This window comes from Pelecanus crispus, chromosome 13 (assembly GCF_030463565.1).
Source record: "Pelecanus crispus isolate bPelCri1 chromosome 13, bPelCri1.pri, whole genome shotgun sequence".
In the NCBI taxonomy this organism is placed as follows: domain Eukaryota; kingdom Metazoa; phylum Chordata; class Aves; order Pelecaniformes; family Pelecanidae; genus Pelecanus; species Pelecanus crispus.
This window is the reverse complement of record NC_134655.1, coordinates 23124725-23141712: the sequence shown is the minus strand read 5'-3', so window position 1 is coordinate 23141712 and position 16988 is coordinate 23124725. Positions and strand designations below refer to the sequence as shown.

The 16988-nt window shown below is 39.1% G+C and overlaps 1 protein-coding gene across 1 annotated transcript in view; it reads right to left on the bottom strand.

Moving 5' to 3' along the window:
* Positions 1 to 874: 874 nt before the first annotated feature.
* Positions 875 to 16988, bottom strand: part of BRWD3 (bromodomain and WD repeat domain containing 3) — a 60249-nt gene continuing 44135 nt past the window's right edge. Inside the window, exons 25-40 of the mRNA XM_075720896.1 lie at positions 16734 to 16841; positions 15066 to 15190; positions 14741 to 14823; positions 14192 to 14303; positions 13767 to 13828; positions 13522 to 13677; positions 12655 to 12775; positions 11759 to 11884; positions 11588 to 11669; positions 9943 to 9999; positions 9284 to 9424; positions 8869 to 9021; positions 5851 to 6014; positions 5192 to 5289; positions 4510 to 4668; positions 875 to 3290 (exon numbers count right to left, since the gene is read on the bottom strand). Of these exons, the coding sequence (XP_075577011.1) occupies positions 2503 to 3290; positions 4510 to 4668; positions 5192 to 5289; positions 5851 to 6014; positions 8869 to 9021; positions 9284 to 9424; positions 9943 to 9999; positions 11588 to 11669; positions 11759 to 11884; positions 12655 to 12775; positions 13522 to 13677; positions 13767 to 13828; positions 14192 to 14303; positions 14741 to 14823; positions 15066 to 15190; positions 16734 to 16841 (2535 nt within the window). The 3' untranslated portion in view covers positions 875 to 2502. The remainder of the gene's footprint in view (positions 3291 to 4509; positions 4669 to 5191; positions 5290 to 5850; positions 6015 to 8868; positions 9022 to 9283; positions 9425 to 9942; positions 10000 to 11587; positions 11670 to 11758; positions 11885 to 12654; positions 12776 to 13521; positions 13678 to 13766; positions 13829 to 14191; positions 14304 to 14740; positions 14824 to 15065; positions 15191 to 16733; positions 16842 to 16988) is intronic.

Sequence of the window (16988 nt, the reverse complement as noted above, 5' to 3'; positions counted from 1 at the left end):
CACAGCAAAATGATGCTTCACTGTTATCTTCACAGTACTTCATTACATAGAAAAGATACATTTAAGAACATATTTAGTATTATTCTAATTGCTGCTAAAATACACAAACTTATAAAATGATTTCTCTGGAATCCACATGTTTTACCTCTCCCCAACCCCTACACAAAATAAATAAGTAAGTGGATCTTCGGACAGTCAGAAATATATGAAAAGCATTTCTTTTGCATTTCAAGATTTTCAGGCTTTAGGACAGAAATAGTGTTTACATTAGCTCAACAGGACTGATCTAAAAGGGGGATGATTCTGACTATGGACCGATGCATACATGCTATTATTCCTGGTTACCATATGTAGAAGGACCAATCAGTCAAAGAAATAATACATTTCTTATAAATATATATGTGTGTATATATATATACATATATATGAGAGAGATGATAGGACAGGTGTTTATATTTTAAAGCCCGATACAGAACTAGGAGAGCCTCTGCACTTCCCCCCGCCCCCCATCAAAACACAACTGAATCAAGTCCAGAAATGCATTACGGCCGATTCAAAACATTCCTTAAAAAATTAAAAAGTGTGGTTTTGGTACTGTACCATAAACTCGTATTAATGCTCTGAGCAATTTAGGATATACTCTCCTCCATCACAAAACTAAACCTCTGCATTTTTTCAAGTCATTTTGCATCTAACTAGAATTTTTGGAAAGCGAGATAAAAGAGCTAGTGCTTAATATAGAAAGTCAAAAAATTAAATTCCTTCTGCATCTGAGAATATACATGGGTCACTCTTTGCTGCCTGAGGTTTTCCAGAATTATTGACCAAGCCGTGCACAGAAGAACTTAAGGATACTGGATGAAAGTTTAAAAAAAAAAAAAAACCAACAAAACCCAACCAAAACAAACTTGAAAAACTCCACCAAAACTTTCTAGTCTCTTTTTTTCATTTGTTCTCTCTGTGTAATCTAACTTACTCTCTTAACCAAGCTAGAACCGTCAGATTCATTTAGACAACGGGAGAAAAACTGAAGTCCCATACAAATTCCAGCTAGACCCTGCGAAGAGGCTGCTCATCTCCAGCTCAGCCCATGCCAAACACCCGTTTCTGTTCACCGAGGAGCAAGACTACAAATGTCGTCACATACTGTACTACGACTACCAAAACGATTTCTGTTTTCAAGTTAGCATTTTTCAGGATAACAGGAGTACAGTGCAACACGAATTCTCTTCTGGAAGCTTGAGATACAAGAGTCTGTCTGGAGGATGTGAACAGGAGCTTACCCGTACTGCCAGCCACCGCAGGTACCGCAGCTCCGTTCAGCTCCCTCCTCACCTTCACGGGGCAAATGAAACCAAACACGGATCTGCACCGAGCAAGTGGCAGCAGAAATGCGTGGGAGACAGTCGGCCTATCTGCACAAACCAACCACCATCCGCTGAAAACACTGCGTTTCTGAAAACTCTGAGAATTACTTAGCTTTGTTTTCATTGTGTCAATATAATGAAGATATAGTTACTCTACAACTTCGCGAGCAATTCCATCCCTCTACGCTCCTTCTCGCCTCTTCTTCAACAGGTACTGAATAATAGCATCTATTTTCTTTTAAATTTCCAGTAGTTGTAAATAGAGGTAGCTGAGCTACTATTAAAAATCACGTTATGCTTTGAAGAGGAGGAACCTTTCAAATGTTGAAGTTACCCCTTAGCTGCACAATCTCTATTAATACTATAAAAATATGAGAGGACAAAAAGAAAATAGATGCAAGTAACTTTTGCATTTGGCACCTTTTGTCTAGATATTCATACTTCTCAAGTATTCTCTTTTTAATAAAGTTAATGCACACATAGGACACACCACATCAAAGGTTTGCTACATATTTACAAGGCACCAACCCTTTGTCACTTTTTACATGAATAAAGAACCGATAGAAAGCACATCAGGACCCCCCGTAACTGTAGTATAGACATACTTCAGTTCAGCACAATTCATGAACGTTTGGCCTGGGAAGATTAAAATAATCCAGATCCTTCTTACAATATAGAAACTGTAAACATTTTATAGCTGCCTTTAGGATTGGTGTATTGTGCAAAAGTTATAATTATTACTGTGTATAAGGATTTATGGCAGAAACCACATAAAAACTCTGTAAGAAGGTGCTATTTCTATAATACAAAAACAAAACAAGGGAGAGAAGTCACAACCGCGACTCAAAATGTCATGTTCTTATTGAGAAGCTGGAAGCCTCTTTTAATGTGATGAACTCATAGTGTGTGGGGAAGAATTTCTGTAATTTAAGGCCTAATGAATAAGGCTCGTTTTGACCAATGAAGTGTGGCGATCTGAAGTTTTAAAACAAACGCAAACTGACATAATGGAAAAGCACCACTGTGAAACGTGAGTGGAGTCCCCGCACAACTTGCTTGGTAGATTTTCTGGTAAAATCCCTGCAGTAGAAGGCCATTGAAGTTCTTTTAAAATTGTTCCAAAGTTTTTCATCTGTCAATAATTCCATCCCATGAGATGGCTGACCCTGGCTTTTTCTGTCATTTTCCGCACCCTGCCTGACCTGGAAGTACCAAGGTTCAAAGGATCCTCGGTGTGCACAAAATTGTCATTATCAGAATCGTCGTTGTACAAGACAGTTCTCCTCCCCTCGTTCCTTGTTTTGATTCGAGGCGGTCTACTGAATCGCCCTCCAAACACGTTTTCACCAAATTGTCCTCCAAACAGATTTTCAAATTCATCATCTGTAATTCGGGCACGTTTCGCTCTGGTGGCTCCTCGCGAGGCTCCTCTGCCTCCTCGGCCTCTTCTTCCTCCCCTGCCGCCACCTCTTCCTCTGCCACAGCCTCTTCCACCTCTACCACCTCTTCCCCCTCTGCTCCATCTCCCCCACCTCCCCCATCTACCTCTCCTCCCTGTCCCTCTGCCCTGCCAATTCCGTTTCCCACCGGTGATTTTTCTTTTGATTTTTCTTTTGGGTTTTTTGGATTGCACAACTTTGCTGTAGTCATGGTCTCCGTCAATGTAATCCTGATCTGTTCGAGATGTTGATTCAGAGTCTGAATCAGAGCCACTTCTGCTTTCAGAACTTGAACTGGATCCTGATTCCCCGCTTTCTGATGAAGATAAACCAGATTTTTCCTTCAATTCTCTCTTCTTCTTTTCCTCTTCCTCCGCCTCCTCTAGGTGCTCGTCTTCTTCTGATGCACTCATTAACTTCCTCTTGACGCCTGTCCGAGGTTCTCTGCCATCACCATTTGTAAGCGGTCCGTCGGGAGAGTGATCTAAGCAAACACAAAATAACCCTGTCGGTTATCATCATCACGCCTGAGCCAAATAGGATATAAAAAAAGTGGGATCCGCCTCATCTGCCTTTGAGGTGTGCTCTGGGGATGATCCAGCTCTGAGCTACTCACCACAGAGGACCTTTACACGCTGTGGAGACAAACAGGTGCTCTAAGGGGAAAATTTATCAGACAAAGTAAACACAGTTCATCTTATCTGGAAGCAAAGACTGCAAAATCCCTTGACTAAGAGTTCAGTGAAGATCCCGTCAATAAAAGGAGCCCAGAGTGACTAGGTTAGACACCAACATCTAACATTTAGTCAGATGACTCCTACCTAGGATGCCAAGGCAGAAAAAACTCCATTTCAAACCTATATACATTAAAATAACACTCTGCAAGCAGTATTTATTCCCCATCAAATGCATGTTCACAAAAGGCTCAGTCCAGGGAACACGTGCGGCAAGCGCAATTTCAAGACCCAAGAAAGCTCACTAGGATTGCTGAATACGTTAACTTAAAAATATATAAAGTATCTTGCTGGCTCGGGACCCAAACTACTACATGTTTTCAGTTATGAATCTGACAATGGAGATTAAATATCTTCCTTAACATGGGATACAAAAAGCTCACCTCCAACATACAACGCTGCTACAGCACAGTAGTATGGACTTGACAAAGGCTTCAGGGTTTCAGCCAATGCTCATTCAATGCCTACCTCAGTGGGAAGCCTGATTAACATGGCCCAGAGACAAAATACCACTGTTTTCAAACAGTGTTTCCCTTCTAATCACAACCACTTAGTCTTGGTTATGATAAAAATATTTAATTTTTTTAAAACTGTTTTTCATCTTTGGTTTCAACTTGATTAATAAAAGGATGAGGTTTTGGGGTGGGGATTCTTTTGGTTTGGTTTGCCTCTTTGTAACTCCTGAAGGAACTGTAATTCTCAAGAAATTTTAGAGCAATCAAGCTTTTCCATCTGGAGAAATTTTAAAGGACTTCATCAAAGTGCACGTGGCATCACGTGCAGGCCACACTTCAGACAAGAGACCACAGAACTCTAAGAAGTAAGGTAAATTCAATTCTTTAGTATGGTTTGGGGATACAGTGTAATGCTAGACTCAGGCAAGAATATCATAAGCATCAGACAGAAGCAATGTCTTTCATTTCTAGTGAAACCAGTCACTCAAAGAACAGAATACTCATTACTTCTCACCTTGTTTCACTGGTGTAGATTTACTCCTGATTGGTCTGCCTTTCCCGGGATCAATGGTATTTCCACTTCGGTTCTGTGCATTTGAGCCTGAGGAAGATGGCTGGCCTTCTATCTCTTCACCAGTGGCTGAACCCAGAGGTTCTTCTGCTGTATCTGAAACTTTAGACAGGACACCACTAACGTGACAGTAACTTTTATCCTCTATATACAGGGTTGTAACGCAAGGCATTTTGGGGAAGTTTTGTATCACCTGAGTTAACAGCCCAAGTCAGGAGGTTAATCTCGCCAAGCTGCCTCTGCAGTCATGCAGAGACAGATTCCTCCAGGGTGTAATCCAAAGGAAGCTTAGAGTATTTGTAGTTGCTGTATGAGAGAAGCCCGTATGCAGGAAGCCCAGGCTCTTGTCACTAGATTAATTCTTACCAAGGACAGACCCAGGTTCCCTATTCTCTGACCCTTACCAATAACTTACCAACAGCTGGAGGGCCAAGTTCAGCTAACACAATCTACAGACAACATATTTACGTGACCTCGCTACTTGCTCTTTCAACAGGTGGGTTTTGCATGTGTCTCATGACTACAGGATTTAAACTGAACATTAAATATCCTTCAGGTTTTTGATCATTCTGCACAGACAAGTTGCTGCAAGAGAAAGGATGCATTTTAGAAAAGTTCTCCTCACCATGAGATGAAACTGAAGAACTAGTCCTAGTCAAAGGCAGTGAGGTATTCTGGTTGGGTTTAGGTTGAATCTTCATTTGCTTCTGTTTCCCTTTTGGGCTGAAGACACATAATATCCCAAAGAGATAAAACTGTTAGTACCAAAAGACTTGAACACGAAACCAATTTACCCTGCAAAGTGTCTTGGTTTTTTGCAGCAAATGCATAACACAAATGATCTCTTCCCAGTGCTTGCACAGGTGTAGTAATACTAAAAATAGTGACTATCATTCTGTTTGGTAAAGGCATATCAGCTTGCAAGAACAAGATTTTATCTCACCTTTTAAAACAAATACTCAGTTTACTTAGATAATGTATCATACAGAAGTCAGAAAAGTATTATACAACAGTTTTTTCAACAGTTACTAGACAAAGGCAAAAAGAAACTTGCTCTTCCATTTTCTCCAGAGGGAATACTTCTAATTACCTAGCCTTTCCCTTGCCAGAATTATGCACAAACTACAAATTGAGCACGGAATTTGAGCTCATGATTTGATCACCCAGAAGAGGAACTGCATCAGGAAACGAGCAATACTGTTACCGGCTGCTTATTCCCGCGGGCCTGTCTACCACCGTCATCTCAAATGACACCGATAGCAAGTCCCACTACCATTACGTTACCTGGATGCTCTGCTAGTTGATGGTGAACTGCTACTGCTTCTTAGCCGTTTTCGGTACCGTGGCCTTTTCCTCTTTTGACATTGCATTGCTGACTTGTACTCAGAGATTATATTTTTCATATGATTTTCAAATAAGGCAGATAGTCGAAGTGTCATGCTGTAAATCTGGAGTGAGAAAGCATGGTCATACTTATTAGAAGTTGAATAACTAGAAGATCAGGAAAAAAAAAAAAGAAATCCAAAGATGCCCAGACTTTGTAGCACAAAAGAAAAATTCATGGTGACATTCAACTACGAGATTCTTTACAGACGATGTCCCTCCACAGTACACGCGTATTCTCACAATAGAAAGTGTTTTCATAAAAGGATTTAATTACTTACAGTACAAAATATTTACAGAGTTAAAGGAAAATGCATATCTAGATTACTGAAATATAGCCGCCTTTTTTGATCTCCATAAAGCATGGAAGCACACCATAAGATAACTTGAAGTACCAAGGGAAAAACAGTTGAACTTCGTTGCACCCTCACCTTTGTTTTTTGCTTTAATTCCCTAGTGACAAGTCCTTACACCACCCCTGCAGAGCTGCGCACAGCAGCCAGCTAAAGTGTCCTCGTTCCTAATTTCTGTAAACCGGATGTCAAAATCCTTAAACTGTTTTCCTGTCCTCTTTCTAGGCCTTGCCTCTCTGTAGCCTCATCCACAAATTCACTCATGGTTATTTCTCCATATTTCAGACTGTATTTACTTCTGTTCAAGTTTTTACCTTGGATGTATTTGAATATGACAAAGTAATAGTTCAAACTCAGCATAAATAAAACAAAGTTCTCGAGTCCTTCCTCACACCCATACCCTTCTGCCGCATCCAGACTTCTGAAAATTGTGTAAACACCATCAAGAAGATGCTATCATCATCTTACACTCAGACCTCTTCTTGCCATCTGTCTGAATATAAAATCTCTTTGATACAGAGTTTTCTTTACAATCACGTAACTGAATTTTTGCCCAGACCTTTATATTTTAGTAATGCCTCTTTCTTTAGCTCTGGTGTGTGGTACCCTGCCCTTCTCGCGTCCATTCAGGATGCTGTTGCGAAGATGGCAAAATGGGCTAGAAAACCTCAGGATGTTGGCACACATTTGGCAGCAGACGAACCTGCAGTGGCAGAAGGCCCAGCTGAGTGCCCCAGCCCTCCAGCAAGGATCATCTCGCTGAGGCACTTCACAGTATTTAAGCAAATGGATATTGATGGGCAACTCCATTAAAGTAATTTGGGAGTTGACTCACAAGCTGTTCAGTTATTAACACACAGGGAAGTTCCCAGGGAGCACGCAGCAGCAAATAACTCGCCAAGTTTACGCTGATATCGAGCACACATAAAACACCCCCAAATCACCTGTCTACTTGCAATCCTCTACAGACTTCCTTTCTAATAAAGCGAGCAAAAGTTACTGATCTTTATCTTCGGAACTTACTCGCAGCCCACCTTTCAGCCCTTATTCAACACCAAGACTTCAATCTACCTTCAGCGGCGGCAACTTTGCGCTTTCTCTCGTGCTTACTAACGCTCGGCTGGAGTTCCCCTCTCCCACAGCATCATCCTACTTCAAGCTTACTCTCATCATCCTGCTTACACAAAACACAGTACTTGTTATTCCACTGATGAGCTAAGACTATTACTCCTTGAGTGACGAGTAAGGTCGCGCAACCTCCTGCGTCCTCCCATCTGGCACCGTTTACACGCGCACCGAACGCTCTTTGCAGCACACTCTGCTCCTTCTCCTGCTTGACAGCGCCTAGCATAATAAAATCTTGTGTCACACCATGTTAGGTGCCACATGAAACTTTTACAGTAGCATTAAATTCTATGTATTATTGTGCTTTGAGTAATAGTATCTCAGTCTAGCCCCAAATGGCATGCGTTTCTGAAGAGTTTATAAGTGCTCCTGTTTCTACACAAGAAATATTAGGCAACTTTGTGACCAGCACGCTTATCTATGCTAAATGACGTGTTTCAGAGATGTGATTTTGTCACAACTTAAGCATCTTACTGAATACACAGCTTTTTCTTATAATAATAAGGTCATTACAATTTAATGTTTGGAAACACGGTCAAAATTCCGTCTACTTTTGTATTATGAAGACATCAACCACCCAAATTCTGTTTTGCGTCAACAGTGGTAAAACTGCACCTGTGTCCTCATGCCAACTTGTGATCTTTTAAGCATAAACAAGATATCATTAAAGCATTTGCAAAGTTTAGAATCATTTGATCATTTAGCAGCTTACGAAGAGCTGACAGGCAATGTACTGCACAGGAACACATACCAAATGTAGCCAGGTTTACATGACCAATCATACACTTAGTAATCATTTTACCTAGCTCATATAGAAACACCTATATTCTAACGTTCTGATCTTCCCTTTCCCTCTTGCCATATGCTGTTTAGGGCTCCAATCCAATCCATTTTTTCTGCCTAAGTAGATTCCTATTCCTGCACGCAGAAAAAAAGCCAGATTAGCACCTGAGAAACACAGGCAACACTGTGTGAAAGTCTTGCCAAATATACTAAGTAAACTAGAAAAAAAAATAAGTATCGTAATCCTCTCAGTGGAAATATTGCATAATACTTGCGTTAACAGTAGATTAAAAAAAGATCCTACTCTCTATATACGCAGTTGTCAAGCTGGTAGCCTTGTTTCCAGGAATAAATTATTGAAAAAATAAAAGCAACCGGTGATCAGTTTTCTGCTACAAATATTCAATGAAATAGTTGCAACAGCAACCATACAATTTCTCGGAAGCTTTCAGTTCAGAATGTTCAGATGAAAATGAAATTCAGAAGAGATCTGTGTGAGCAGAACAAAGCAAATTTATAACCATAGGTCCCAGAATTGACATCTACTACTTATTTTTATTTCACAATGCAGTGCTTTGCTCTCCAGATACAGACCTTATACCTGTGTTCATGTAGGGCCAGGGTCTTTGTAAAGAAGGGATTGAAATTCATTACTTACTCGAGACTTTTTATTAGGAGTGTAAGCTTTAGAGTTGCAGAATATTAAACGAATATCTTTGTAGAATTCCAAGGGACTAGTGTAGTTTCCTGCTTCCAAGGTTTCTTTCACAGTGCTGAAGTCCATAGGAGTGTCTACAATATCTCGATAATCCTGTAAGAATACACAAGAAAATAATAAAGGCTGACAAATCCTACAGCAATAAAAACACCTAAGTGTTCATCCACAACAGTGGCTCTCAAGTAATTATTTCTACTTGAGACTTACTGCAGATAATTCTCTGAAAACACCAGTGCACAGAACATGGTGCATTCCGGCTCAGAAAGGGAGAGCTTAGAAACATGCCCAGCATGAATGTTTTGCCAAAGGATGAACAATAGGCTTTTTTAATTTTGAATATGGAAGTCATACTTACAGGATAGGAGAAGAGATCAACTGGCTGTCTAAAAGGCTCTGAGTCCTCTCTTTCATAAATCAGGTTTAACAACTGCTTGCATTGCTCTTTCCAAGCATCAGGACTTGCTTTCATGGGCTGTCTTTTTATTCGTCGTCTTACCTGCAGGGAAACAGATGTCTTTCATCATTTTTCAGAATATTCAGATTTTTCACTTTAAGTTGCTATTAATTTACCAGTGTTATGATTCAAAGCAGATTTCCACAATTAAAAACAGAATTGCCGTAAGATTAAAGCATAGCTGATGGCACAACAATATGCAGTATGCAAATTGCAGAAATATGCCTTTTCTGGTAATATATAAACACTGAAACCCATGAGAGGGATGCAATATTTCAGATCCAGGCTTGCTGGTTTTGTCAGCTTTCATCCAATTTTGATTGAAAATTGAATCTTTCAAACCAAATAATAATTAAAAAAAGATTCTTCAGCATTTAAGAGAATTTCCTGCGCAATAACTTCTTTAGTCTGCCAACACTTACAGACACATGCAACTGAATTCACACAGTCCTACAGACTGTAGGCAATGACAAATTTAAACCATTCCAGACCTAAACGAGTGTTTCAGTAGCTGGTCTATCTCCCTTCACAAGCTAGACCAAGCAGAACTGTTTACTCACTCGTCTTTTTCCAGAGGAAGTTCCTGGAGCGTCTGAATCTACATCTACTTCTGCCACCTAAAGGCAAAGGTAATGATTACACACAGGCATGCTTGTATGCACCCTTGGCGATGGAAAAACAGTTTAAAACCAAACAGTGAACAACAAACACAATTTTAAACTGCTCAGATGCAATGAGTGGTTCAAGCAAAACATAAACTACCTTCAAACTAGAACTTCAATAATTTAAAAAAAAAAAAATTTAGGTGGATAAGCTGTTTCATCTCTTTTCCAAGTTTGCTTCCATAGAAGTTTATATATAATGCGAGAAATATGAATGGCTTTTCAGTCCTTAAGACTCAGCAAAGTCCTACTCCTGCAGAGCTGTATTCCCCTGTCTAAATGTTCATGCCCTCAGCGCCTGTACCAAGTTTATTCATGTTTCACATAGTGCCTTACTTACATCAAGTGTATGTAATATTCTTTTCAGAATCTGGATTTAGAAATTACAACAAAAACTCCTTTGCACACAGCCTTCTACCAGTAATGAAAAATAAGTAATTTTGAGAGTACAGGAAAGTTCCTACAAAGAATCTGAAAGTAATTTCTTTCTTATTTTAAAACATATTATAAACCAAAACGTACTATAAACCAGCTCTTTGAAAGGCTGGAGAGAAAGGAGCATGATACAGTAGCAATTTTGGACACTTTTGATCACTGCTTGACATGGAACAGACGAGATTCACGACTGGCACAAGAAGGTTGAGTTGGGAAAGGAGGGTCTGCTATTTAAGTCAGGGAAATCCCTCATTTTCTTCAAAATACTCTTTTAATAGTCTGTGAAAACAGATGCCATTATTATATCTTGAGTTTTATAAAAGTAATTAAATTATTACATCGTAGTAATGTTTCTTTAAGTTTCTTTAAGACTTTAAGTTTCAATACAAATCCAAGACAACAGCACCAACTGTAAGCATATAGGTGTTCAAGCAGCGTCAGGTTTAACTTAAATATTTCAAAACTGCAACGATGGAGTATGTCTGGTGGAAGGGAGGAGGGAAGAAACCTCCTAACTAAATCTTACACTAGCCAATGCATTAGAAAGCAACACTGAAAAAGTAAAACAAAACCAAGTGACTTCAGTTGTAATGGGTCACTTCTTTGCACATTTCAAAACGTTTACAAACTGCATTTAAGGGGAGAAGGTGTAAGGAGAGAGAAAAAGTTAAAGGAAGCGATCTCTAACCCGGTTTCTACGTGTCATTTCACTCCACGGTACAGCTGACGGGAAATGACACAGAATTATGTAAGAAAACCAGCTCTGCCGCCTCGCTGACAATAGGAGAGCTGTTGTTTTTCTGGTTTGGCAGACTGAAAAATAGCTCCAGTTCATATCCCCCTAACTTACTAATACTTCCTCACACAACACAACATCGGGTACTGAGAGAAGATTAAAGATAGGCTGTTCCAAGAATCATTTTTACTTACTTAAAGGAGCTTATTGCCCGAGGTGAGCAACACAAATGGCTTAACTAGCCTCATCTCAAAAACTCAGTGCAACTACCCACAAAATAAAAACTCAACAAAAATCTTTACTCAAACTTCTTCCAGGTGCTGAATTTAAAAAAGGCAGGAAGTTCTGGCAATCAGGCTTATGTGGTCCTACCTCCTCTTCTTCATCGGTACTGCTTAGGTCTTCTGCTTTCACCTTGTTATATATTTCTAATATATCGGTACAACTCTGATCCCTGCAGGAAAATAACAAAAGCCAAAAATACATAATCAAATACCTCAGAAACTGAAGATATCAGGTCTATAAAGTAAAAAACATGCCTACCCAATGAAGCGAAGTAAGACATCTGTTACAATTTTGGCTGCTTTGACTATAGGACTGTCTGGCTCGTTGAAAGTCCTGGCATTGTGTTCAATGTATCGTACCTCCCACATCAGTGCAGAGATTCTCCTAAAAAAAAAGAAAAAGAAAAGAAAAGAAAAAAAGGAAATGGATGGAGAGGAAGGTGTATATCGTTTTCCTTCTCAGTTCAGTAGGATTCCTCAATAAAAAAAGGAATCGGGTAATCCAGGTCCAGGGGAAACAAGTTGCCAGAGACCAAGGTTTCTGTTCACATACTGCTGACTGCCCCAACGTGCCAGGCTGTGAGAGCTTTGTGGAAAAAAGATGTCCCTCTTCAAATCAACAGTGAATGGAATGAAAAGAGGAAACAAACCTACTGAAGGAGACTGCTGACTGCTCTCACTTAGAGAAAGCCTTGGAGATAAAGTGGTCCTCAGAGGGGGGGAAAAAAAAAAGAGCAGGACATTATTTATCCCCAAGTTAATCTGGAAAAACTGAGATTTATAGTTTACAGCACTATTTAGCCCACTTCTGGCAACTGCAGTAGAAGCAAAGCATCTGGTTCAAAGGCAGTAGAGATACAGACAAGGCAAATATGCTCTGCCTACAACGCATCCAGAGAGTAAGGATCAGTATGTTAAACAAAAAAGACACTCCAGACCCAGATATACCAGCTTTTGCCTTAACGATGTGGCCAAAAGAAATTATTATTCAGCAAGACTCACTTTGCCCAAGCCAAATAGAATCTGATCATATGCTGTTGGCTCACTGAAGAAATGTATTGCTGAACTGGCACTACACAGTATTCAGCTAAAACATATTGTCCTTGATGGGGTTATAGTAGCTGTAGATTACGAACAAATAAAAATTCCACTGACCTATAAAACCTGTTTTCAAGTCTCCTCCTGATCGTGGTGAGGTCAGTTGGATAAGCAACAACAGTGCAATACATGGGATAGGCACTAAGGTCCACTGGAACAGCAAAGGGATTAGAAATGTCTGAAAGACAGAAGATCAAAATAATTTAGATGCCTCAGAAGATACCAGAAGGGAAGTTATAAGATAACTAGATTCCTTGTAATGATTTCTGGGTTTTCTTTCTAAGTATTCAGCAAAAGCAATACAGATCTACAGCTGGATATGTCATTACCCAAGGGGTAGGATTCTTCCTCTTGTACCATCTGTTAACGACTCTTAAAAAAGCATTTTTGTTTAAGTATCGCATCTGAGGTTTGCATGCCAGCAGCCAACCGTACTGCTAAAAAGGAACATAGCATATGCACTTACAACAGGAATACTACAAGCAACATAAACTAAGAATACAGACATGTCCTGTGTATAAATATAGGATAGAACTTAAATCATAGCGTGCTATTGAACTGCTACAAACTAGTTACAAGGTATTTGTTGGTGAGGATGTTTGGTGAGGACTCGCTGGTTGGTTGTTGGTGAGGACTCGTTGGTTGTTTTTTGAGGGGTTTAATTCAACGTTTTGCTCATTTGCATTTAGATATGACCCGCTGAGAATCACCATTAAGTTGAAAGGAAGCAGGTCAAGCCCCAGAAAAAAGGGAGTATTATGGAAGAGGACACCATATGAAATTTAAAAGGCTCTCCTCAATGATTTTGTTGAGCACATTTCAAATACTCCACACCAACTCCCGACGCTCCATCCTAGCTACTCTTCAGTCATGTGCCACCACGCTGATATTCTTAATCCTTCCACCTTTTCCCTCCGAACATACCAAGGGAAAGAAGTTGCTCAATCCCCCGGATTACTCGTTCACATTCTTCATCTCTGGAATGGGCCCCCCATTCTCCTTCCTGGGGTTTGTAGAGAAGAGCTGTCAGCTCATCTGGAGTCACAGGAACTCCAGCACCAACCTCCTCCGGATAAGCAGCTAAATATGAAGAATTCAACAACAGTAAGTACTAGCAGTAGCAAAACCTATTTACTTTGCATATGGACATGAATTCAACACACACTTACTTCCTTCTGGAATTGGTTCCATGTCCCATGGACTCATCCTCTCTCTTTCATTATTGTCCCAGCTATTAAGAAAAATACATTCAAATGCATAACTTAAAGCTGAATATAATGATACACCTTTTCTCTAACCGACTTAAAACCACAAGGTCACGCCTATTAGAAACAAGACATGTCACTAGCTACATTCAAACTCCTTACTTTTCTCTTGTATCTCCTATATATTCACTGCACCGCTGTTTACACTAGAAGTGTTATTTTAGGAATAAGTTCATAATTAAATAAATAAAACCAAAGTGGCTGATTATGTATTTAAATGGCAAAAAGGATCCTAGTTCTTGAGGCACACATTTAAGTTGCACGTAAACGTCCAGGAGACCCAGAGCATGTAAACACGTGTGATACGTCACAGCTACGGCAATACTTACTGAACACAGTAGCACTGGAAGGAACTATCAGGATATTCTGCCTGGAAAGGCTGTTGACTCTCCACAGTTCCAAACCACCAAGCGTCATCTATTATACTACGAAATCTATCCCCTGTAAGGAAAAAGATCGCATTCGGCAAAAGAACAACAGAAATAATTATTAAATACTTCTTTTTAGAGAATTGACTTCATCTTTCATAAACGCACTACTTCGATTCTTACATTTTGTGCTACAGGAATCAAGCCCTTCCCCTAAAGGGAGGACTCTCACATCTCTGGTTAATTAGTCACAGCTGCCTCCACGCCTCAACTTACAATGTAACAGGACATTCTTCTGCTATCACTGGCCTTGTAACAGTTTCTCTCATTTCTCTTTTTTTTCCGCTACAGGGATTGTGGCAAACTTCAAATAAAGTTTCCAACGATCGCTATAATATCATGTGTAAAGGACATACAGTCCTTTACATCGTGTTATACAGACATTGTATCTGATTAAACAGCTGCAAAAATGTTGCAAAACATATGGAAGTGGAAAAAATAAATAGTCACCTATTTGCCAGTTCCTTTCTTTGGCTTCATTATAAAACTGATGCAGCACAAGGAAGTCAATAACATCTGGCATATCATGGTACCTTCATGAAACAGACAAAAAAAAATTGCTTATATTACCCACAAACATAGCGCCACATGACAATACAGACAAATTGTGTACTCCAAACACAACATTTCAGGCATTCTGCTTTTTAAGTTTAGTGTAATAATGAATTAATGCCATCACCATGCCTTGCAAGAGAAAAAAAGAAAGGAGAAGGGGGAAGTTTCTAAACTGCAAGAAAATCCCTTGAAGAATGTCATCAGCATTTCAGTTACTTACTTTATGGAAAATGATTCTCCTGTCATTTTGCCTGTGATTGGATCTAGGAATGCAAGCTTCAAACAGCAGAGCGTAGGAGGCCCAACTTCATATTTAATTCCTACAGTCTTCACAAATTCTTGTTCCTATTTATCAATAAGCACCGAACAGTATTATTTGAAGTTGCTAACAACAAAAGCATCCATGTTAAAGTACCAAACACATTAATAAAAAAAAAAATCCGTTTCCACTCTACAGCCCAGGTAATTTCACCCATAAAAGTTTTATTTTCCAAATACTAAAAATCAATCACAGTCACCTTAAAAAAAAAAAAAAAAAAAAAAGATTTAAGATGCTTATTCCCTTGGTAGGTTTGTAAACAGGATACCCACAAATTATTTGACTTCTGTGATAAGGTTCTAAGGAACATACCACTCTGGTTTTAACCACAGTGACGGCACCGAAGGTTGTACTTGACCAAATCCAGAGCCTCTCACCCTTGCATAGCAACATACAGGGGAAATAAAAGGAAACTCTTCCCCTTAAAGCGGAAATTCAACAATAGCTTTTATGCTCACGTCCTGTCAAATAGCAGCAGGTGGTAAGATCTCTATCCTAAGCAAAATGCTATTTCCTTTTCCTTACAAACTGATGATGCCTTTGAAGATTACAGCTGGAATTGCTGAATACCTAGGACTAGTAACCGGATTATTTTTCCGGTAAAGCAATTATTTTCATTAATAGAACCACTGGCATACACATACACGAATATTAGCACATATATGTGCTCTTCTCTCAATATGAAATCTCAGTAAAGCTGAAAAAAAACGACAACACTGTGCATTAAGTATTAAGGGACCCAGTGGTTCAAAGGCAAAAGGATAAGAAAAATCCGCAGAACTATGTAAAGCTAATATCTACCCAACATGGGTATCTACCCATAATACTTTTATTTTGTAAAAGTATATTTTAAGGTATTTTCTTGCTCTGCCAAGAATTTAAGAACATACACAATGATATGTTTAGCTAGATCCACTGTTTAACAGAGCTTGCGCATACGCTTAGGTCTTTACACCATGATGTCTTTACATTTGAAACAATAAGCAGAACCTGGATGTTCAGGTCATTGTAGAGTGTCAGTAGAACTATAAACAGCTTTTGAGTGGTGAGTTCTGCATGAATTAGTGCTAAGAAAAAAAAAAACAAACCCAGAATCATAAGACAATTTGGGTTGAAAGTGACCCCTGAAAAACATCAAGTCCAAAATCCTACTCATGGCAGGCCTAATGTCTAAGTTAAATCAAGCCACTTGGAGCTTGCCCTCTTGAGCTTGGAGAAGTTGTCAAGGCTGGAGATTCCACGCTCTCTCTGGGCAACCTGTTCCAGTGCTTAACTACTCTCACTCTGACTTTTTTTAATTTAATATTTTACATTTTTTAATCCATCAGGCAAGAATACCGCACTGGATAAACTTCTACATTCTTTAATAGACTTCTGGCTTCCTATTATCAGGAACTGAACGGATGTAAAGACCTTGTGTTAATGAAAACACCGATTTTAAAATTTACAATTTGAATTTTGATATTAACATTTTAAAGTAACGCTTTCTTCATATTTTTCATACTGGTTTTTAATATCAATTTAACATTACAGAGACATTCAGCTCTCTGAAGTATTTGTTTAACTTACCCTGAGTTCCATTTTGTTCCATGGTTGCTTTTGCATGTTAATACTGTAAATTTTTGCTTTCCTTACTGCCCGCACATAAGCTTCATGGCCTTGCCTAAAGTATATGATCTTAAAAGAAAATTAAAAAGAAAAGTTTATTTTATTTTACTGCTAGTTCTCTTCCTGTTTATTCTAAAATTTCTTTCAGAACATATTGCACACTTCTTTATTTCATTATAAAGCACTCTTCTCCTTAAAAATATTTATATCAGCCCC